A 22,188-nucleotide genomic window follows, 5' to 3' on the forward strand; every position below is an offset into this window, starting at 1 on the left:
CGACTTGTACTGAAACAGTACATGTCGTAGTGCCCCGTTACACATGATATCCAAACGGTCCTCCGTAATTGCATATCGCGCCATGATGGATGTGAAGCTTTGTTCGTTTAAAGCAATGGAACGTTAAATTTATTTTACTAATTTTTATTCCCTAGCGCAAATATGGCATTGATAAGCAAAGATGCGTCGAGTGAATTTACGCTTTGATTCAAAGATGTCAAAGCATGGCAAGTAAATCACTCAAATTGACGTTGGACGGAATACAATATTCACTCACTTTTAACAACTTCTGCCACTCAACTCACTACCAAACAATTTACTAAACTCACTACCAAATACAAGTCGCCGCGATAAGCCGGTGCGGTACATGCGTCGAAGGGAACGACCCCACTCGACGATATTGTCACTATTCATGTACAACAGTGTCCCCTCCTTCTTTTCGACGTGGGAAGTAAAATAAATTGGCTCGGGGTAATACTGCAACGCATCGCCACACAATACTCAATATACTCCAAAGGTCAAATCAGATTCTCAGCTTTCCAGATCAATCAGCCAATCTCTTATATCGCAAATACTCACCGAGATATTGAATTATAGATTTATCTTAAACAGTGAACGCGTTAACTGCACCAATTATCCCTCCTTAAAGGAAGCTAATAAAATTCAATTTTGCACATGCATTAGCTGAAGGATATTGCACCACCACCACATGATATCTAGTCCCATTCTATCAACTTTTCTGTGTGAGAACTATTCATTCTACAAGTCTTAGTACAATAATATCTGAGTTTGCGAAATAAAAGCCCTGCTTCTCTTTTTATTTTGATTTATTGCGCAGTTTGTGGTGCTTAATAAGTTGAGTTCAATTTATAGTGTGATTGTGCCGAGATGTAGGTGAGTGGTACTGTGAGTGAAGAGTATTGATTACTGATGAGTTTTAGCCAATGAATTAGGGGGTGAGTGAATACTATCAAGAGGACGGCTCCCAAAAATCGCTCATTTTTTGACACGTTTCTAGCCCTAAAAGATCAGTTCATGTGGAGCTTAACGTCACTTTCATGCCTTTCTGCATTGCTTGATATCGTCACGAGAGCCCTTAATATTTTTTCCGGTGAAGCTTCATCTCTCTTCTGTCGTTACTATAGGTATGATTTTCTGGATGGGTAGTTAAAGCCTAAAACTCGCCACGCTTCAGAAACGTGAGCATTCAAAACTTATAATCTTGCTGGGATTTCAGAACCGTGAGCATTCGTGTTGTCATGTTGCATACCGTATGTTTCTTCTGTTCTTCATTGTAGACTTGCCACTTTCTATCGCATATTTTTTAAAGGAAATTTCACGTTAATGAAGACTTATCTCGTGCTCGATCTTTGCCATGGTTGCAATGAGCTTACAAATAAAACCGAGAACAGCTGGCAACTATTTTATCTGTTGCGCGACAATCTTATCTTAACATAAAAATGTGAATACCTGCAAGGTTTAATTGCAATTATTGCTGCACAGTAAATTGGACTCTTTGATAACCTCTACGTTGCATAATCACCCCTTCAATTTGACGCCCTTTCCATTAGTTTTGATGCCACTTCTTTCAGACTGTTCTTCCTTTACAGAATTTTTCGTATCGAGTCGGTAAGGGCAAGTAAAAGTTTAAATAAAGTAATTTTCGCGAGTCGTCGTATATGCGCATTGTATTTAAGTCATGGAAGCGATAGCTAATGATCGACAAAAGTCTTTTCGTAATACTCTCCTAAGAATAATCGGAAGGTCTGCAAACTCTATTGCGGAGCATATTCCCCTGATGGAATGCCAATTGTGCGTAATATCTATTGTTTAATAGGCAGCTCGGGATATAAATTTTAGAAAAATCAATAAAAAGCATCAGTCCACATTAGTGCGTCCTTTTTTTACTTGAAGCTTAGTGGTTATACAACTTACTCTTTCTCATTATTAAAAGCAAACTAATTTGGTACAGTACAAGGTAAATAGAGAGCTCACTGACAGCTTTTCCATTGCCATCTGCATCCGTTGTATTGAAATTGAGTATTGAACGTCCGATCGCCAATCAACATCCTGGAGCTTATGTAAAGCAAAAGTTATATCAAGCGTGTCTTCTCTCTACTCAGTGTTCATCCATTGCGCTGGGCATATAGTTAAATTCTAGTGCGCTGTGTTCTTGCTCGCTTTTGGTATATTATTGCCGTGAGACTTCATTGAAAAATATGCCAGCATTCTCGAATCAAGCCGCAAAGTCTTTTGCAAAATCAAATCACCTTCATGCCGCGTATCTCTCCATACCAGTGCACATACCCTGTCAAGAGGCTTCAATCTCTAGTTTGTCCACTATTGACGAAAGCGTTCGGTCTCGTTTTGCCTTAAAGTTGTCCATACTGCTAATATTGTTGCCAATTCTGGCTGTGGTAGTCATGAAAAAGACTCTTATCATCACTCCACTACATTCTGCTGCTAGAACGATACAAGAATTTGACGACATCTTTAACAATGAGAAGCGTGAGGTAGAAAATTGCGTTCCGTATAACATTTTTTCAACGATAGTTGGTTCTCACGCGGTTGTGAAATGGTCGACTCGACGCACGTACATTCCTCAAGTGAATTTACAAAAGAAAGGTGACATTACCCCCGCTCTGCTGAATCCATGGCGTTCCTGTCACGACGTGGCCACCGACGTAGAAGTTCGCTATCGTCGTCTTGGACTAAACGACACGATGCTTGTTACAAAAGAGCCTTTCGAACGAAAGGTGGCGCATACTGATGCCATAAAGAAAGCTACCTTAACAACTCATTCGGCAACAATCGATCTTGATCAAGTGAATGGGGCGTATGAGTTTACGGTTGGTTCAATTTATCACGGTTGGTCGGCGGTACATCGACTTGGCGTCAATGTCCCATACAGAGGTGAGGCTGCTGAACATTGCCGTCCAATGCACGTTCACACGGCTTTCGGACATACCCCAGGTAGCTTGTCTGTGCAGTGGATGACCAAGCAATTATGTCCAGAGGAAGATGCTCAATTGAGGTTGATAGAAGGCTACCATGCTCATGTTGAGCTCGAAGGTTTTCCACAGACACAAGTGGCTGCATGGGCAAACACGACACTGTTCGAAGACGATGGCGAAGCACAGTCCAAGCGCTGGATTCACATTGTGAGGCTTGAGGGGCTAAAAGCCGACACACGATATACTTATGTCGTGGGCAATGCACACTACTCGTCCTGGTCGATTCCATTCGTGACAAAGACTGCACCTGCCTGTTTGCTTCCGGGTGAGAAGCCTAAGGAAACCCGATTTCTCGTGACGGGCGATATTGGCTACCAAAATGCCGCCACACTACCAATGATGCAGTCTGAGGTTGCAGAAGGCGTTGTTGACGGCGTCGTATCGATCGGAGACTATGCGTACGATTTGGACCTCATGGACGGCCACGTTGGGGACATTTTCATGCAGCAGATTGAGCCCATTGCTGCAAGTGTACCCTTCATGGTAAGCCCTGGAAATCATGAACATCATAACACCTTTAGCCACTACTCAGAACGATTTCGGCTCATGCCGAGCAATAAACACGATGGAGTTGAAAGTGTGCACATCGGTGGGAAAGATAAAGAGCCTAAAAAAGTACCAAACAATTGGTTCTACTCATTTGACGTGGGACTCGTGCATTTCGCCGTCATTTCGACGGAATTGTACTTTAAAAAGACGTTTGATCTGGACGGGAATGTAATTGAACGTCAAGAAGCTTGGCTTGAGCAAGACCTGGCTAGGGCGAATGCAAATCGAGAGCAGACACCGTGGCTTATTGTAATTGGACATCGCCCCATGTATTGCACTTCAGATCACACCAACTGTGGTGACATGGCTGCTATGTTGAGAAAAAGGCTTGAACATGTGCTATATCAGCACGGCGTTGATGTCTATCTGTGCGGCCACCAGCACAACTACGAACGAGCATTTGACGTCTACAAGTCGCAAACGTGGAAGCGAACGCTTAACATGCGCGCAACAACCCATATTTTAACAGGAGCGTCGGGACAATACCTTACAACAATCATGCGCAAGTCATTTGAACGACCAGCTGAGACTTGGGATGCTTTCCGAAATAATGTTATCGGCTACTCACGCATGGTGGTTGCGAATGCGACACATTTGCATTGGCAGCAAATCGAAGCGGACCCTGAAAACCCAGCGGCACGTGGGCTCTATGGTAAAATTATCGATGATGTGTGGCTTGTACAAGAAAATCATGGTAGCTTTGACGTTATACTATAAATGTAGCATTGGTAAGTATAATATGAATAATTGCATTTATATAGTGGATTGTGCTTTTGCGTTCATTGCATCGCTCGCATTGTTTCTTGAATACTTTAATAAGTTGTCTCGCTTGGTCTTGTACGAAGCGTACGGTAAAAAAGAACGTCAAGATATTGACATGTAAAGGAAGTAATCAGCTAAGAGATGAGGTTAAAAAATCAGTCTCGTATTTGAAAGTTTTTAACACTGCAATTTTCGTAGTATACTGATACTATCACAAGGAAATGATGTGCGATGTCCTCATACGAAAGAGCTTTTCACACATGTTGTGTTGCATGCCTACATTAGCTAACAAGTCTCTGCAAATTAGTAAATAGCAGACCAAAAATGAACAGGTAGAGCAAAGTCCCAATACTGCATATATCGCTGAAGTACTGTAAGCTTGGCTGCCATAATAATGGCGGTCGAATCCTTTTTTAAAGCCGATAAAGCCTCGCTTAATTGGTCGAATTCTAATTAAACTTTAAATCTGTATTGATACGATTTAATTTCTAGCTTTAAATTACACGATTAGTCAGAAGAAGTATCGTAAGGTCGAAATTTGACGTCAGGAAAACCACGTATGTGTACAGTAATCCACCACGGGTTTTGACACAGAATTCTGTACACATATACCCGTTTAGCGCCGAATGATAGATATGTTTGCAGCCTCCGCAGTGTGACGCACGTCGCAAAGTTGTTTTTGAAAATATGAGCGAATGGCTTTTTGGAGTAAGCAGTAGTCCATCTGTTTTTTTAGTGGAATGGCTTCGCGCTTGCGTTTCAAATCTTATGGGAACAAGCGAGCGTTATCTCATGTCCTATTCAAAACCACAAAGGAAACATAAATGCGGTCGTATTGGCTTTGCCGACCTTGCGAAACATTAAAGTGAACTTTCTGATAAAGGATCGCTCACATGTCTCGTCTCCTCTCCAATTCGGTGCGTACTTCGGCTTTGTTGACAATCAATTGACTTTTTGTTGTTGCTATTAGTATCAGATACTATTATCGGCAACAAAAAGCCAAACTAGAGTCATGACAAACCTACAGGTTGCTGAATTACGCTTGAACGACAAGTCTCAAGCAAGATAATATTATTCAAATTCGACACTTTTCCTGAATTACGCTTGAACGACAAGTCTCAAGCAAGATAATATTATTCAAATTCGACACTTTCCCTCTCTCATTCTGGCATAAAATAAGCTGCTAGTCTCCTAATGAGCATACAAAGAAAAAATTATGTCGCGCAAACAGATATTATAGACAGATGCGTCGAAACTCAGATACGATATCGTAATGAAAGGCTGGCTCACAAAGGCATAGGCTACTTGAGTGCTCAATCGGTGGTATATTTTCAAGGCACCGGAGCAAACAGGTGCTTAACATGAGCTTTTAGTGCAAATTGTGTACCTGGTTTCCTGATGCAGGATACGTTTGACATCATGATTAATCAGAAAACATCGTCGAAATCAATAAAACTTGTGAGTTGCTTTAAGAAGCAGCAGCCATTTTAATGTGCGCAGAGAGACAGTATAAATATGGTAAGACGCGCGCAAAAATGACTTAAAAATGGGAAAGCTGCCCAATCAACTGCATCTGTGTCCAAATCGGAGATATTTATTGGCTGTTTGTCTTATCATGCGAAATGAGATTATGCAGTAGGCGTGTCACGCCCGCTGTTAACGCCTCGTTTCGTTCCAGTAATGTCACGCGGGCATAGAAAAATGTCCTCTGTTAATGTCCGAGCCTATGAAAAGAGCAATAAACGAAAAGTCTCTTTTCAGGAAAGCAACTTCGTTGGACAAAAGATGAAGCGAGGTTTGGGCTGGCGCAACCCATTTTTGCTGTGCATACTCTGGCTAAAAGGGACAGACGCAAATCTAAGCCAATCGGTTAAAATTGCTCCGACTCTAAGGAGAATACGATGCATTTTTTTTTTCGGATAGCAGCTAACTCGGTGACTTTGAAGGATTATTAGTAAACTCATATCTGCTTAAAATTGCACACTTCTCTCGCTCGAAAAGTAAGCGTTTTTTTAAGTCAGTAAACAGGCAATCGCATGCGACCGTCGTCCCATGAACTCGGTATTGATCACAATTAATTTGGACTTCGCTCTAAGCGACAGGGCGTTCGGAGATGGGCGTATACATAAATGTGTGGAACTAACTTACGCGTGAAGTATACTTAAGCATGTCGTAAAGAATGTCAATCTTCTCGCACTCGCGCTGTCACAATTCAATTAGCCCCCCTATAGCGTCTTCTCTCCCATAAACGTGCCGAGTCCTGATCGATAAGAAAAATTTGCTTTAGTAATGGTATCTCAGACCAGCTTCTCGGGCGTGAGAGCTGACTACTTTAATGATTGGCAGCTCGAAAAAGCGCGGCTTTCGGACGTCGACGCCAGTTCCGAAAGCTCGATCCATACCGTGGACGAGGCGTTGGACTTTGAGGAGCTAAATCACCTGGAAGCCACTGATAGCAGCTGTATCGACCAGCACAGTGACGACGAATACAACGAGTGCAGCGGCGGCGTATCGGGCCTGCCCCTCGTGTGTAGCAACTGCGGCGTATCCTTTTTCTCGCTTCAAATACATGATGATCAGATGGACTGCTACTGCTCGGGCGAGTGCAAATGGAGCGTCATCATGTACCGTGAGATGGATATGCGCATGTTTGCCATGCGTCGGCCCATGCGTCGCTATTCCATACTCGACACCATGCGCTTATCCACAAACTTCCACGAGAATTACGATTACGAGGAGCACGAATTTAGTCTCACGTCATCCAGCAAAAGCGGCAATTCGACATCTACCTCCTCGTGCAGCTGACGACAGTACTGTCGCCCACGCAGCAGCGAAGTATTTTCTATTTAAAATTGCCTTAGTACTGCGGAGATGAGAGTGGCACAAGCCTGAGTCATGTAGTGTAACTTCCATGTTGTTTAAGGTTTATATCCCATTATATTACCATCTTAGTCAACGGCTGCAGTCATGAAAAGGCAGTCTAAAACAGAGAATTATCCGGAAGAAATTGGAATATATTTCTCACAGCTACTAATGCTGCTCTAAATTTTAAGAAATTTAGTAGCTAAAGCTCATCTTGATACCGGTATGTGTCGCTCAAAAATTACAAGCATGCCTGTGAGGTCACCATGATTTTCAAGTGTTGTTAGCTTGGGTATTGCAACGACTCCTGTCAAAGATTACTCGTCGTCGTCATCATCGTCGTCGGCCATTTCGTCTTCCTTGATCGACTGAATCGCCCATTCATTTACCTCATCGCGCAGATTGTCCGGCACCAAATGGTGCTGCCATTTCGTCTCCTGGCAAATCCAGCTCAACTCGAGCTCGAACGGGTGACGCACTTCATCGTGCAGCATATTTAAACTGAAATAAAGATAACAATTATAGCTTTTTGTGAGCCACAACAATAAAATAGGCCCTTTTGTCGTCATACATTTTGGCGACATATTTCATAGCTTCACGGCACGTCATGTCGAAGAGTTTGTACTTCTCAATCTCTGTCTTTGCCGACTGCTGGCCTTTGCCCAAAGCACAGCCACGATAGCTCTATGTAACCCATATGAAGTGCGAAAAAATGTCAATCAAAAGTTGCCCATACATAATTCTAACAGCAACACAGACGTACATAAGTGACTCCTGAAGGCTCTACCATGTACAGACTGGTCTTCTCCGTGTCTTGATCATATCCAGCGAGCATAATTGCAGTGCCAAACGGCCGAATCGAGCCGTACAGCGTGTAGTAGTGCACAAACTGGCCCATGCGCTCCGCCAAGAGCTGCGGCGGGATACTGCAGCCATAATTTTTCTTGTAGTTTAGCGCCTCTTCACGAGCACGATTCACTAATTGACGCCCATCAGCCACGAGTCCACCCATGGACAGCCCAACGTGGCGATCAATGGCGAAGATTCGACGGTGTGTGCCCGGTACCAGCATCTTGCTAAGCAACGTCTTCTCCACCCCCATCACAACGCCGTCAGTGCATTTGATACCAATAGTAGTGCTATTACCAGAAATGAGCTGAATAAGTATTACTATATTGCGACTGGAAGTTGACGTACCCGCTATTCTCGACAGCTTTCCTAGCGTATTCGACCTGGAAGATGCGGCCCTCGGGCGAAAACGTTCCAGCAGAGTAATCATAGCCAGCTCCCGTGCTGCTCATATTGAGTATTTATAGAGCCTGCGGATTAAAAGAGTGTCACAGTGAGCGTCATGGATGTGCGGTAATCCAAGCTATATCACCTTGAATTGGAAATATCCTCCCTTATCTTTATCTACAACTGCAAGTCGTGCGAATGTCGCTCGCCGATATTATTACTTAAATTCAATTTTGATAGCGTGAAAGTTTAAAATATAGGAGACACTAGCAGAAAATGGAGTAGTCGCGTGTTGCTGCAATACAAAATTTGTGGCGCATAACATAGAGATTGGAGAACCGTTGTTGTGGTATTAATAACAGACGACGCGCTTCGCATCGTCTGTGTCATATTGCATTAACACACAGCGGATTGCAAAATCGCTGGCGTCACAGACCGCATGAAATGTTGGTCTTGGTCAGCAATCGCCAGGATTGGCGATTGCATCAAGCTTTGCTTGATTTCCTCGAAGGAACGCTGACTATCAGCGTTCCATGACCCCTTTACACTTCTCTTCAACAATGAAGAAATATCTACTGTCATTCGGCAAAATTGCGTGAGTACTTGTGCAAGTACGCCGCTAAACCGAAGAACTTTCTAAGTCCCTTTACTTCGACTGGTACAGGCCAATCGGTGATCGCCGGGTACACCGCGTCTACCCACGATGCACCCAAGAAGTGGTATTTCGCTTGTAGCCAATTACACTTCTTGAGATCGGTGATCGCCGCGAACACCGCGTTAACCCACGATGCGCCCAAGAAGTAGTATTTTGCTTGCAGCCAATATAAACTCCATGAGATTTGCATACAACTTGTGCTTACGCATAAGTGTAAGAACCTTTCAAACGTGGGTACGATGTGCTTCAACATCCGACTTTCCATTCATAGTTCTGCTATGAACGACGACGTCATCAAAATAGCTCGGTGCAAAATCCCGCACCGATCTCAATAGATTGGTTACACGTCTGTTGAATGTTACAGGGGCACTACTAAGCCCCTGCGGCATGGCTGATCACTCCCATAGCATACCGGTTGGGGTGGTTACTGCTGTGAACGGAATATCTTGTTCACGCATAAGGATCTGATAGATTCCATCTATCATATTCATTGACGAAATAATAGTACTCTTTGACATATCATCAATGATTACGTCTTTTTTTTCGGTATCGGCGTTTGAACCGGTACCGTTGCAGCGTTCAATTTATTGAGCGCATGCACGATCCGCCACCCTCCCGTTGCTTTACGCTTACGGAAGGTCGGAGAGCTATGTGGGAAGGTTGCCTCTCTCAACTGGCCGGCTACTAAGCGATCGGCAAATAAATTATTGATAGGTAATACTTAGTATAGGACCGTCGTATACTAAGTATTACCTATCAATAATTTGTGGTCACTCCTTCGTGACACTGTATATCGAGCATGGTATCAGGTTGATGTCGTGTCGAGTGACTTTGTTTTGGGCAACTCGCATGGTACCGAATCAGGAAGCACATCCTTAAATTCGATCAACCCCTTATAAGCAGATTTATTTCAACGACTCCCAGGGTTGAGGTCTTAGGAAATGCTATTGCCGAGCGAATTACAGCCTTATACTTGTCATCTGTGCCAAGTACGCAGATCACGCAATAATCCTTCCGATTTTAGCGTTGGCATTTGAGTTATCTTCGACGTTAATTTCAAGGGTCCAGATTAAGTGTATAAGCGCCTACACATGATCAATTGTTTACCAAGACGTTTTCGTCTCAATTCCTTTCTGGAACCTAATTTCGACAGATTCCTGGGGACATATCCCTTACAATAGTTCTCGAACCACGTTCCAAACACGATAAACGTAAGCTATCTATTTTGGAAGGGTTAAAGCACTTTTCAGCAGAAGCGACTACTTCCACGTGAAAGAGCATCCAAAAAAAAATCTACACAGCGGCTGAGAAAAGGTCGATGGATGCTGGCTTGCCTCCTGCATACGTAAGCTAGGTGCATTTTCGTCATTTGTATACCTCTACACTACGTTACATGGGTACATAGACGTGTGCGACACCAAATGTTATATTACTACATCAAACGGATGGCGGGGCACCAATCTGCCCCAGCAGTTACTCCTGTACCCCTTTATAACTCGAGAAACCTTCCTTTAACTAGATAAATATGCAAATATTAAGAGTAAAAGTTCTTAAAGAAAATTAGAATACAAGTAAGAATATAAATGTGGACAGCACCCGGACTTCTTCGGTGGTCACCAACCCGAGACTACATAACTTGAAAAGTTAACAAGGGATTTACTATGGGAAATGAAGCAGCAATGTTAAAAGTGCTTTTGCTATTGGAAAACAAGCGGCAATGTTAGTATTGGAAGATACACAGGCGATATGCATGAGAAGTTAAATGTCGGAGTGCTAGTAGTAATATTACTATTAGTATGATCAGACGCGAAAGGTCGCTCCTAGTGTCCAGCATATGGGTACATGCCGTATAAAAGTTAGCAGGCAATGGCTAAAGGCAGTTGCTAATTACAATATTTCGATTCTGCCACGCTTATATTCCTAGCTTACACGCAATACATTAAAATGTACATGTATTATTCTATCTCATGCTTATGAATTTCATTTATAAAACTAATTTCATTTTCCTATACTAAAGTTGTCTAATTTGGCTCGTCTTTTAATAGCAATGGCACTTCGAATTTTTCGATTCTGCCACGCTTCTTTGCCTAGCTCACATGCAAATAAAAGTATGGTAATTTATAGGGCAATATTAGTATGGCAATTCAAACAGGAAAAGTTAGTATGGGAAGTTAAACAGGCAAAATTAGTATGGAGATTTAAAAGGTGTTTTTAGTATGAGAATTTGAATAGACACAATTAGTATGATAATTTAAACAGGCAAAATTAGTATGGAGATTTAAAATGTGCTATTGTATGAAAAATTCGAGCACCGAGTCCGTTCCCAGAACACGGTGTCGGCAATTAGCTTACAGCGTTACGTAAAATACCTGACCTAAGGCCCGACTGATCCCACACACACTTGATGAGAACAAAGAGCGGTTAGTCCACCAGAGGAGTAAAATCGTCGTAGGTCAAGGCCTCTGCAACCGCAGGAGTCCACGGAGACAACGACTTCGAAATCATAAAGTGGACGAGCATTTTCGTGAGATTTCAGGCAACTCGTTGGTGATTTCGTAGGTTGGACCTGTGGCTACGACGTGCAAGGATTTCGCTACACCAGAAGTCTTTAAAGGGAAGATAACTTACCCCACTGATCAGAACGCAAAAACAATACTCTCCGCGTCTGCATGATCAAGCATGTGTACTCGATGACGCCTATACCAACAATCTTGTTCCGAGAGAAAACGAACAAGAAAGGATTGTAGATTCATCCGATTTATCCATTGAACCTGAGACTTGAGTTGCATGTAAGCTCTGCGAGCTAGCACGACGTGGCGGACAATACGAGTAATTAGAACGGATATTATGATTTCGCAAAGCTAAAGGCAAAAGGTCAATTTACATTAGTATGTCGTATACATGTTACACGTCGCAACCACGGACCCGACATTAATTTGGCTGAGGATCCGCCTATTCCGCACATATTAGAGGGAGGCGTTTTTCGACGCAAGTTGATCCTGATCGCGGCGTCGAAAATATTTACGATGCAGTGCAAGCTTGCTGAGGGAATACCTTGTACTCCCGCGAGTGTCCGACGCGATGAGTCCACGCCGCTACACCAGATACTGGTGTGGCAATTGCGATGATGTCGCTTCCTACTTTTCTCAACGTGAAAAAAGGCCCCTTCGCTCATTAACAACGCAGGAGGAGGACGAAAATGTATATGAATAAATTAACCCCGACCTATAGCCAATCAGAACGCTAAAAATATATTAAAACCCGTGTCTCATAACAAGTTAAGCCTGAAATTTTTTCCTCGACTCACGATACCTTTAAGACGTGTAGTTTCCTTATGTCGTAAATCTGAGAGCATAACAGTCATTTTTAACCCTTTTTCAACTACAAGCTATGCCACTCGAAGCACCTTCTTCAGCGTAGTATCCTTCTTTGAAAATTGCGGTACTCTCTGCTTGGGACTTTGCTAAAACTCAGGACTGTGCCTTGGCGCGTTTGCGCTTCAAAAAACGAGCTTGAACGGAGATCTAAAAATGGCTCAGGTGCATGCACGTGGGGCTATATGAATGTAAGGGTCAGGCCTCGAAAATCATCTTCCTTACATACAGGTTGCCCATAAAAGGCGACCATATAATTGAAAAAGGTTGCACGCGTCAAGTAGCAAACGAGTAGAGATGTAAAAGCTTAACAAAGAGGGGCTCTGAAGTATAGAATTCTCTATGAGGCACACGATACTGTCCTTGGTGGTTATCTCGGTTGACAAAAGACCTACGGCTCTGTAAGCCAGAGTAAATGATGGCCAAAACTTTACAAGTGGGTCAGCACATACATTCGCACATGCAATCTTGCAAACGGGTTAAACCCTCGGCGCATGCTGCTGCGCCACTGGCAAGTCTGCCCGTGTTCATAGGGTGTTGGGAGTCCATTAGTATGAATTTTGTTTTCGCTCTACCGAAAGATTCGACCGGTAACTCTGGCATAGTGGTCTTTTGTTGACCGATTGAGCCAAATGGCTCACTTAGCGGCTGTGGCGGATACCATGATGGTGAAGGTACAGCATAGTGTTCATCGATCGCGTGTTTCGACAACATAGTTTGCCAGTGGCAATTGTCTCTGATCGGGAACCGAAGCACTGAAATATCGGCTAACCCTTTCTCTATTTTGTGCATAAATGCCGAATGTAATTGGCCTTTGGCCTTGATATTGGCGAAAACGATGCGAAGCTTCCGTTTAAAACGAACATCAGCCACATCCGCAGACTTTCTGATATTCCAAATATTTCGGAGGCGGCGGGCTCGATGAACGCAGTTCTCAAATGAGACTTCGTTTTTACTTATTGTTTCGTTTCGAAAAAAAACGATCAGAAATTCCATCATTGAGGTCACCGAAGCCCCACGGGCTTGATCACGTGAACGCGCAGATACTGACCTCGCGTCATTTCCTTTGGCGTAAGGCATAGCTTATGAAGAGGTTCGCGAGCAGCGATCTCCCCCGGCGTCCTCGCCGGGTCACCGGAGGTCCAGATGGCCAAGCTATGACCCGCTATCTCTTTGAGACGCTCGTTCGCACTGAGTGGAGTGAATCTATATTCACTATGAGCTTTAGCTTTCGCTATCTCGGCAGCTCGACGACGAGCTTGTTTCTCTATGAGGATTGGCCGCTCTTGCACTTTAACGAGCGGATTCGTAATAATGTTGGACTCAGGGTCCCGTGACCTGCTTAACGCAGTTAAGACATCAGCGGCACCACGTTCTGGGAACGAATTCTGGGCCTGCCGACGTTCATCCGGAAGAGAAGGTGTGAGAGAACGACGCTCTTTCTCCTCCTCCTCTGATGGAGAGTGACTTATAAGGTCCACCACTCGAGGTGCTAAGAGTCTGTGACTCACGCTTGATTGTCATGAGACAAAGGAAAGAAAAACACGAACAGTTAGCTGTTTAGGCTCCAACCTCACAAAGGAAATGAAGAGAATGTTGTCACTCGGTGTCAACTGTCTGATGGGGGTGGGCACACAACTGTTGGAGAACCGTTGTTGTGGTACATTTACTTTATGGGTAAAATAGACTTTTATCCTACTCTAAAATAGTTATTTACTTAAATCCCATTGATTATGGGAAGCAAATGGGGTCGCCGCCAGATATAAAATCTGGCGGTCGAAATTCATTTTTAATTAGCTGGGGTAAGGTTTTAGATGTAAATAATCAAATAAAGTGCAGTTACCCTTTTGATCTTAAAGCGTTAAGTGCTTTCCTAAGGCTTCTGTGACAAAAATGCATATCTGCTTGACTTTGCCACTACGCAGATCACGCAAAAACCGTTTCGGCTTTAGTGTTGGCAATTGAGTTATCTCCGAAGCTAACTTTGGAGGCGCTACTAGATCAAGTGTATGAGCGCCTACACTTGATCCACTGTTTACCAAGGCTTTTATTGGCTCAGATTCCTCTTTGAAACTTATTCCTAAAGGTACCTAGGAACCTTTGACCACAAATTTCCGGGAACTTATTCCAACAGATTTTATTTGGGGAGTATCCTCTTTAACTGCCTCTAGCTGTGGTTGGTTGCGCTACCACAGCGAGATCCTCTATGATCGACTCTCCAGTAAATCTAGGACTTTCGCACTGTCTCCTAAAGACAGGCCTTTCAAAATTTTAGATTTTTCTTTTCAAGAAAGCATCCTTGTTTCTTACTACTCAACTTATTGGAGTGGTCGAACTTCGACGCTGCCTATGCTTGTGCACAGCCGTCGGGATCTAACTCCACAATGTGGTGGGTACTCATACTGTGGTCTTGTGCAGTCATGCTAACGACCGGCCCACAAGTGAGGCCATCGCACTAACTCGTAGGACATCAACACGCTTGTGGACGCTCCAAGACATTCATCAGTTGGCCATGTGATGAACAAGAGAAAAGCATCGTCACGACTTGATGCTGCCAATTTATATATGGCTCGTACTTTCTGAGCCATCGTAATCCGAGGATATCGAATGTATCTTCCAAATCTAGAACGATGAAATCATTATCGTACTGTTAACCCTTTAACGTGTATTTAATACCAACTACACGTTTATTTACTGCTACAGATGCGCCTGTTGCTAGGCGCACTGTCATTCTTGTTATGGAAATATTGCGCTCAATAAATTTAGGTCTGCGATCTTCTAGCGATTGCCGTCCAATAAAATTACTCGACACCCCACAATCGACTTATATTTTCACGGTGATAAGGTTACCCTCATTTCCTGGGGTAGTTACACACAATGTATGTGTGTGAGGAGCAACTTTTGTCACAAGGCCTGCAGATTCTTTTGACGTTGCTGGATCAGAAGGGTGTTCGGCACCTACTGACCCCCCCGACCGTCTTTAACGATCCGCCTCGCCGTTGCGATTTCGCAACAGCATCGGATCCGCGTCCTCCGCTGCTCTTAGCGAGAGGTCGGTCTTTTCTCTCAGTGTGCTTAGGCACTGGCCGTGGAGCACTACACTCATAGGCGTAGTGGCCCGTCTTCTGACAACGATTACATTTTTGTAACCGTTGGAACTTGATGAGAGAGGTTTCTTGCTCTCTACATACGAGAGATCCATGGGTTCTGGACCTACGAAAGCCTCTTTCAGGCTGAAGTCCTCCTGTTCCGCTATAGAGATCGCTTGGTTGAGCGACTCTAATTCTAGCCTGATCAGGTGGATCTTAACAGGTCCGTCTGCAAGACTTTTAATAAACGCAGTTACCTGTGGCTGTTCATCAATCGGTTGACTAACATTACATCTAACCAGGTATCGTGTATGTTGGGCATAACCGTAAATGTCACGCTTGCCCTGCTTCAAATCTAGGAGCTCGGCTCGAGCCTTGAATTTCGGCACGTGGCGGCTCAAATATTTGTCGGAGCCGGGGGTTTAGAGACCTCATACGACCCAAAGACAAATGGGTCGTGAAGGTTGAGCCCCATGGTCCAAGATTTTGCACGGCCGGCTTAGTTAGACATGCCAAATTTCACTTTCGTCGCATCATCACTGATACGGCGAGCTTCTAAGGCGCCGTCTAATTCTACGAACCATCTTAGAAGGGAGTCGCCTTCGACTGCCTTAAACTTAAAGTTCTCGATCTTTAAACATTCGGGTCGACGTGGAAGCGTCGGCCCATTAGCAGCAATTCCATGCTGCTGTCTCAGAAGGTCCAATTGTTCAGCACCCTGTTCTCTCAACACCTTCGCGTGTTGAGAGCCTTACTGGTGAAGCAAGGCAACTTTCTCTCGGGCCGCGTCGAGCTCGTGTTGAATGAACTTGTCCATGGCCACATGCTGTTAATCTCTTCCCAGAGTGTACAACATGGCGCTAACGGCCGGCCCGCCTCCGATCGGTCGCTCTCCATTCGAGGTCACTCAAATGAGTAAACCCTATACGCGTGGTGTGGTACCCTTCTTGAGGCTAGAAAGCTCCCTAACTCTTCATCGAACAAGTCCATGTTGGATGGAACGTGCGTAAGTCGTTAAACGGACTACGAAGTGCTACTAGGTGTAACGGGGCACCCTTCACTAGTACTGATCTGTGCTAGTCAACATTACACTGATTGCAGTGTAGGTCAGGTGCCTCAATACTTCACGTACACAAAAGTACAGAAGAAAGTTTCTTATGAAGCTAAGAGTCTTAAGCTTTAAGGTCTAGACTAAGGCTTTCGAATAGAGAAACGTAAAACTGTACTAATATATCTGGTTTACCTACGTAACGATCTTCTATCTACTACAGAGCCTATTCCATTAATAACTAACTAAGTATGGCGCCTCCTTGCGCACCGCAAAATCGTGTCTTAATGATTGGCGAGGTTGATTTATACTTAAATCACCCAAAAATAGAGCTAATGTAACGGGGCACTGCCAACTTGTACTGCTTCAGTACAAGCTACTTCGCACTGCTTCAGTGTGAGTGGTGCCTCACGTCACTTCACGTACACTACTACGTGCAGAGGAAGACTCTCTTTTAAAACACTTGCTTTAAGAGGGTTAAAGTAAACTGTATTATATATAATTAAGCTCTTCTGTTTCGATCTTTTTAATAATTACTTAACTATAAACTAACCCAAAACATGTAATTAAGTCATATCTGTCTCTCTCTTTGCGCGCGTCCAGTGCTGACTGGACCGCGGAGCAAGTAGATAAAATGGCCTATATCTACCAATGGATAAACTTTTCGAATATTACTATGTATAGTAAAATCCTCCAAATATTGATCGAGCCACCATTGCTCGTTAAAGTCTGCCATGAAAATCGGTGCGGGAAGGAGAAATCGATGCACTCAGGGCCATCCTATTCTACAGACCATCATTTGCCTGCAGTAATCGCCATTGCACATCCCACGACCAGCTTCAAAGCGACGCAATGACTGTTTATATGCTGCTTTTAATGCGTGACTGAAAATCTAACAATGCAAATATTAGGAAAGGGAAGTAAGGCGCTCGAATATGCGATGAGGCTAACCTTCTTCATGACGCTCTGCCATAATAGTCCGTTGCTTAAAAGAGCTAGTCGACAGGTTAGGTCATTTGCTAATTGCTTCTTTATCTCATTGAGTTTGAAGAGGCAAGATTGATCAATTATCTTATGAATGACATGTAAGTCACCGATAGAGGACTGTATCCACCTTTTGAGCCGGAATGTGCGTTTTCCACGCGTTGCGTTGTAGTATGCCCAAAATTATTCATACTCTTTTTACAGATTATTCTTTGGATGGCATTGCTGTTGAATATAGGTGAATGCCTCCACAGGGCAGCAACGTGAAAGGGTATGTACAGCCTCTCGGTATTTTTCATCTGTTGCTGCATTGATGACAGCCCTCCAATGCTCTTGCGTGAATGAATCGTACACTGTATGTCCTTCGTCGCCAGAAGGAAAATGTTTGCGCACATTTCCAAGAAGATTTTTATTCAATGTGCCAAATGCAAGTATGGTTTTAATTGTTGAATATAACCTTTCGAGTCCATTCATGAGTGCAAGCTCACGGTCTGTTACAAAAACAAGATTATCGCGCAATATGTTTTTGAATCCAAGCTCTGAATATTTGTATAGAAAGTGTCATCTAGGGATGCATTAACGCCACGCTGCAAGGTATTAAACAAGAACAATTACGCTTACACTTGTAATTGTGCTAAAGCACCCTTGTTTCTTGCGGGAGGAAGCAGAAGAATACAGTAAACGTTTGGTTGGTAGGAGCTGAGAAAACACAGTGAAATAGCGGTATTTTTTTGCTTGTTGGTCTTGTAGGTTGAATCCATTACAAATACCTGAAATGCTCTCCACTGTGCAACTGTGGTTGTGAGTTTGGGCTCAACGTACAAGTGTGTGAGAATCTGATTCTCATCTCGCTTCATTGCCCACTTTACCGCCGAGTTTGCCAGACAGCCCAGTTAAGTCTTAAGAGGCGAACGTCCTCCAAGTTCCTGTTGCCGCAGAAGGTGCTTTGCGTTATAAAGATCTTGCGAAGCAGCACAGCTGGCTTGGTTGGCTATTTGCAATGCGCGCAAAATGTTCCGCGGCGCAACACCTGCGAGGTCTTGTTGAGCGGAGACTAATTTTGGCGGAGTACTTTGTTCCTTGGTCGAGGATATGCTGCTTCGTCGGCGGGTTCGTGGTTATGTCCTGGCTGCATGATTTTCAAGCTCCAAGTATCTAACTCGACAACTTGCGAATGCTGCGCAATCCCGCGCTACCTTTACTCTGAAGGCGGTTTCAGCGTGAGCCTCAAGGGCTTCTGTTGCTGTTGCAATTGACGGGTACGTGATTTCGGCTGGAAGAGCAAGAGGCATGGCAAAAGAATTTTTTATACCACAGGTGCGGGCTCAGATCTCTTAATCTCGCTAAGGAAATTATTTTTTTAAGTTCTGTTTAATTTTATATGTTATGTTTGTGACCGTGTGGTCGACTTTCCATAATCCATAATATAAAATTAAAGGAACCTTTTAAATCCGGTGTGGATAATATCTCCCCAAAATTAATAAAGATCGTAACTTTATATTTCTGTATTTATTTGAAGTGCCGCCCGGGTGCGATTGCACCTCCCAAATTAATGTTCCAAAAGCTTATACTAGGTGATCTGTTTTTTACACTCTTGTTTATTAGAAATTGCGGCTGAGATTAATCGTAAAATACATGAAATTCGTCAACTGCTTTACCTAATATCGAAACTCGGCTGCATTAATCCCAAATAATGGAAACTTAATTACTGACAATTATCTTTTCATATTTATAAATATAAAGTGCAAGAAATGTCTAGTTTTCCACATGCAAAACAGTATTTTCTCCTTCACCGGTGCTGACCACAAATTGGCTCTTAAGTATAATCGTTTAAGAAAAGAGCCTGGTACACGTCGCACTTTTTTCAACCGTCGTCGGTGCTGCGTACGTCGTCGTCTTGCTCAACTTGCTTCTGCTGCAAAGCTTTCCACCTTCCAAGCTTGTGTCGTAATACTGGTCACGTGCTCAAGACTCTTTTTTTAATATCAGCAACCTAGCATGAGCTTCCCACCCGCCAGCGCCACGGTCGCTGTACCTGAGCCCGCGGCTGAACCGCCTTTGGCCGCCGAACAAACGCAGTTGTCGCTTAAGGTGCGTACGTTGGATCAAAGAACATACTCAATTACGATCGGTGCAGCGGCATCCGTGCCACAGCTCAAGGAGCTCATTGCCGTCCAGACAGGCGTCACATTAGCTCGCCAGAGACTCATCTATCGCGGTCGAGTCCTTAAGAACGACCAAACGTTGGCCGCTTATTCGCTTGAAGACGGCCATGTACTACACCTCGTTGCCCGTACTGAACCTTTACCCAACGACGTCGACCAGGGCACACTTATAGTTGGTCCGGTTGCGTATCCAGTTGCCGACGGTAGCGAAAGTGACGCGCTTGATGCCCGAATGGATGAATTTGAGCGTTCATCTCGTAGATTCCGCTCGAGATCGCGGCCATTCGTGCCACCTCCAATGCCATCATTTAGAGACAACGACGAGCCGGACTCAACCATGGGACGGCCAGGTCGCAACGGCGAAAACGGTCGTGTGCTCATGGGTGCGACGATCTCTGTACCCGAAGGTGCCGACGTAACTATGCCATTTTTGAACTCGATGATAGCAAACCTCGTCACTCAGGTCAGTGAAAATGGTGCCGGAGCGGACATTGGGGACATTAACACCACAGCACGGGACCGTCGGCGCACGCCATTGCTACGTGACAGTGTAGGGAACCGCAGCACGGCGGCTGTCATGGAAGCTGCAGCAGCGCGAGCGCTGCGTCGCCATCATCGGAACCGAGACGGACCTGGACGGTTTCGTAACGATCGGCGTTCGATCTCCTCGGAGGAACGTCAGGCTGCGTTGCGTGCTCGAATCAGGTTACAACTTGAGTCCATTCGAGCGGCACTAGACGATACGTCGCTTGATTTTCCTGCCGAGCTCACAGCGCTTACTCAAAGTGACTCGAACGCTGCAATGGTGGAATTGCAGCAACATATTGAGTTATTGTTGACGCTCGTAGAGCGCTTTAGACCACGACTACGCGTAGTGGCGGCTGCTTTGACCCAGCGCGACCGTACCGGGGGAGGGCCGGGTGCGGTGCCACTGGCTGGTTCTTCATCGAGCTCTCTCCCCGAGTCGGCTACGATAGAGTCAAGAGCTTCCGATGCAGCACCAGTTGAGTCTGTGGCTAACAGCTCTCATAGTACTGATTACGTTTCAGCTACTGCGACAACTGAACCAACAATTCATTCAGGCCCTGTAATCCGTGCGATTGAGCTCTTGACAACAATTGGAGAATCTATTGATGGCCTGGCGTGCATGGCCCGCTACGCATTCACTCGTCAGTCGGTACAGTTGAGCGAGCTAGGTGCAAGAGAGCATAGCACTGTGGCCAGTGATCGGACTTCCGTTACCTTCGATCAAGGTGCTATCGTTTCTTCGAATGCGAGCGAAGGTCAAGCGCCCGCGCATGCTTTGAGCGGATCCGCGCGTGCTGTGCGGTTGTCTGCTCGCAGTGCTGCAACGTCAAGATCACGTGTTCAATTTCATATCAATGCGACAGATTTTATTAGCAATCGAAATTTTGCTGCCACACGATTTGTTGACGCTGCTCCTGCCATGTTGACTGGAACATCACTAAATGTCTTGGTGGATCCAACTCGCTCAGTTGGTGCCGCTAATGCAGTGACTTCTTCTCAGACTGACACACAAAGCCGACAGCCGGATTCTATAACAAACGATACTAATGCTTCTGCTCCGCCCGCAAGTAGTCATATTTCAATTTCTGGTATGGGCTTCCCTCTCGTCTCGTCAGTTGTGTTTCCATTTTCCCTTGCAGCTGGACTCGGTGGAAGCCATGCAACCACGACGTGGAATTTGGCCGACTTTGTCAGACGATTAACCAGTGAGCTGCCCATTTCGACACTTTACGGGGTCGTAGCAGGCGATGCGACGCAACTTTACCGTCTTCTCGCACACATTGGTTTTGCGCTGTTAAGTGGTGTGGATGTCCCGCGGGCCACAAGACCGAATTTTCGTTCGTGGGCTCAGGAGTTTGAGAATGAACTTCGTGCGTTGCTTTGCTCCCGTGTGTTGCCTCGTGGCGTGCTGGATCAAGTATTTGGACCGGAAGAGCGACGTGTAGATTTTGGAAACGAGTTTATGCGTATTATCGAGCCATCTATCCCCGAGCTCATTGATTTATTTTTTCGTGCAACGTCTGCGAGCCGCGCTGCAGCATTTGGTACAAGTAGCGCAATGTTCTTACGTTCAATCGCTCAGCAAATTATTGATCAAATACGAGCTTATGCGCGAGGAGATTCAATGGAAGATGAAAGAGATAGCAACGAGCGCTTAGTACGATTGCTACAAGAGCTTTTCGTGTGGTTTGGCATGTACGAGCCGATTGCTTGCTTTGTTATTGATAATTTACTAAGCTGGACCGCGATTGATGACCGACGAGGTCGTATACGTGCTCGAGAAGAGAGTAAAAGTGATTCGACCGCTGTCAAGCGACGACGGGAGTAGACGTCTTCTAAGAAAGTCGACTTCACACGTTTCACGATAGTTATTACCACAGTAAAACATAGAAGTAGTGTGAAACCTTCAGTAGAAGAAGAAT

At 44.6% G+C, this 22,188-nt stretch overlaps 4 protein-coding genes across 4 annotated transcripts; 3 read left to right on the top strand and 1 right to left on the bottom strand.

Moving 5' to 3' along the window:
• Window positions 1-2,219: 2,219 nt before the first annotated feature.
• CCR75_000233 (uncharacterized protein) lies at window positions 2,220-4,446 on the top strand (the record flags this gene model as incomplete). Its single annotated transcript, XM_067958341.1, has 2 exons — window positions 2,220-4,257; window positions 4,325-4,446. 2 exons carry the CDS (start codon window positions 2,220-2,222, stop codon window positions 4,444-4,446), a joined length of 2,160 nt encoding a protein of 719 aa, XP_067814450.1.
• Window positions 4,447-6,614: 2,168 nt separating this feature from the next.
• On the top strand, window positions 6,615-7,130 carry CCR75_000234 (uncharacterized protein; the record flags this gene model as incomplete). Its single annotated transcript, XM_067958342.1, has 1 exon — window positions 6,615-7,130. One exon carries the CDS (start codon window positions 6,615-6,617, stop codon window positions 7,128-7,130), a length of 516 nt encoding a protein of 171 aa, XP_067814445.1.
• A 188-nt stretch (window positions 7,131-7,318) lies between these two features.
• Window positions 7,319-8,500, bottom strand: CCR75_000235 (uncharacterized protein). The gene is made up of 4 exons (XM_067958343.1): window positions 8,385-8,500; window positions 7,951-8,326; window positions 7,759-7,871; window positions 7,319-7,688 (listed from the first exon to the last, which is right to left on the bottom strand). The coding sequence occupies exons 1-4, from the start codon at window positions 8,486-8,488 to the stop codon at window positions 7,505-7,507; spliced, it is 777 nt and encodes a 258-aa protein (XP_067814446.1). The 5' UTR covers window positions 8,489-8,500; the 3' UTR covers window positions 7,319-7,504.
• Window positions 8,501-19,571: 11,071 nt separating this feature from the next.
• Window positions 19,572-22,094, top strand: CCR75_000236 (uncharacterized protein; the record flags this gene model as incomplete). Its single annotated transcript, XM_067958344.1, has 1 exon — window positions 19,572-22,094. One exon carries the CDS (start codon window positions 19,572-19,574, stop codon window positions 22,092-22,094), a length of 2,523 nt encoding a protein of 840 aa, XP_067814659.1.
• Between the last annotated feature and the right edge of the window lie 94 nt (window positions 22,095-22,188).

This window comes from Bremia lactucae, linkage group LG10 (assembly GCF_004359215.1).
Source record: "Bremia lactucae strain SF5 linkage group LG10, whole genome shotgun sequence".
Taxonomy (NCBI): domain Eukaryota; phylum Oomycota; class Peronosporomycetes; order Peronosporales; family Peronosporaceae; genus Bremia; species Bremia lactucae.

Excerpts from the sequence above, each read along its gene's own strand:
- CCR75_000235 (XM_067958343.1), bottom strand. The coding sequence starts at position 8,488 with ATGAGCAGCACGGGAGCTGGCTATGATTACTCTGCTGGAACGTTTTCG. Across the intron at positions 7,872-7,950 it reads AGCCTTCAGGAGTCACTTAT|AGCTATCGTGGCTGTGCTTT; the intron begins GTACGTCTGTGT and ends TGGGTTACATAG. Across the intron at positions 7,689-7,758 it reads ATGAAATATGTCGCCAAAAT|TTTAAATATGCTGCACGATG; the intron begins GTATGACGACAA and ends TCTTTATTTCAG.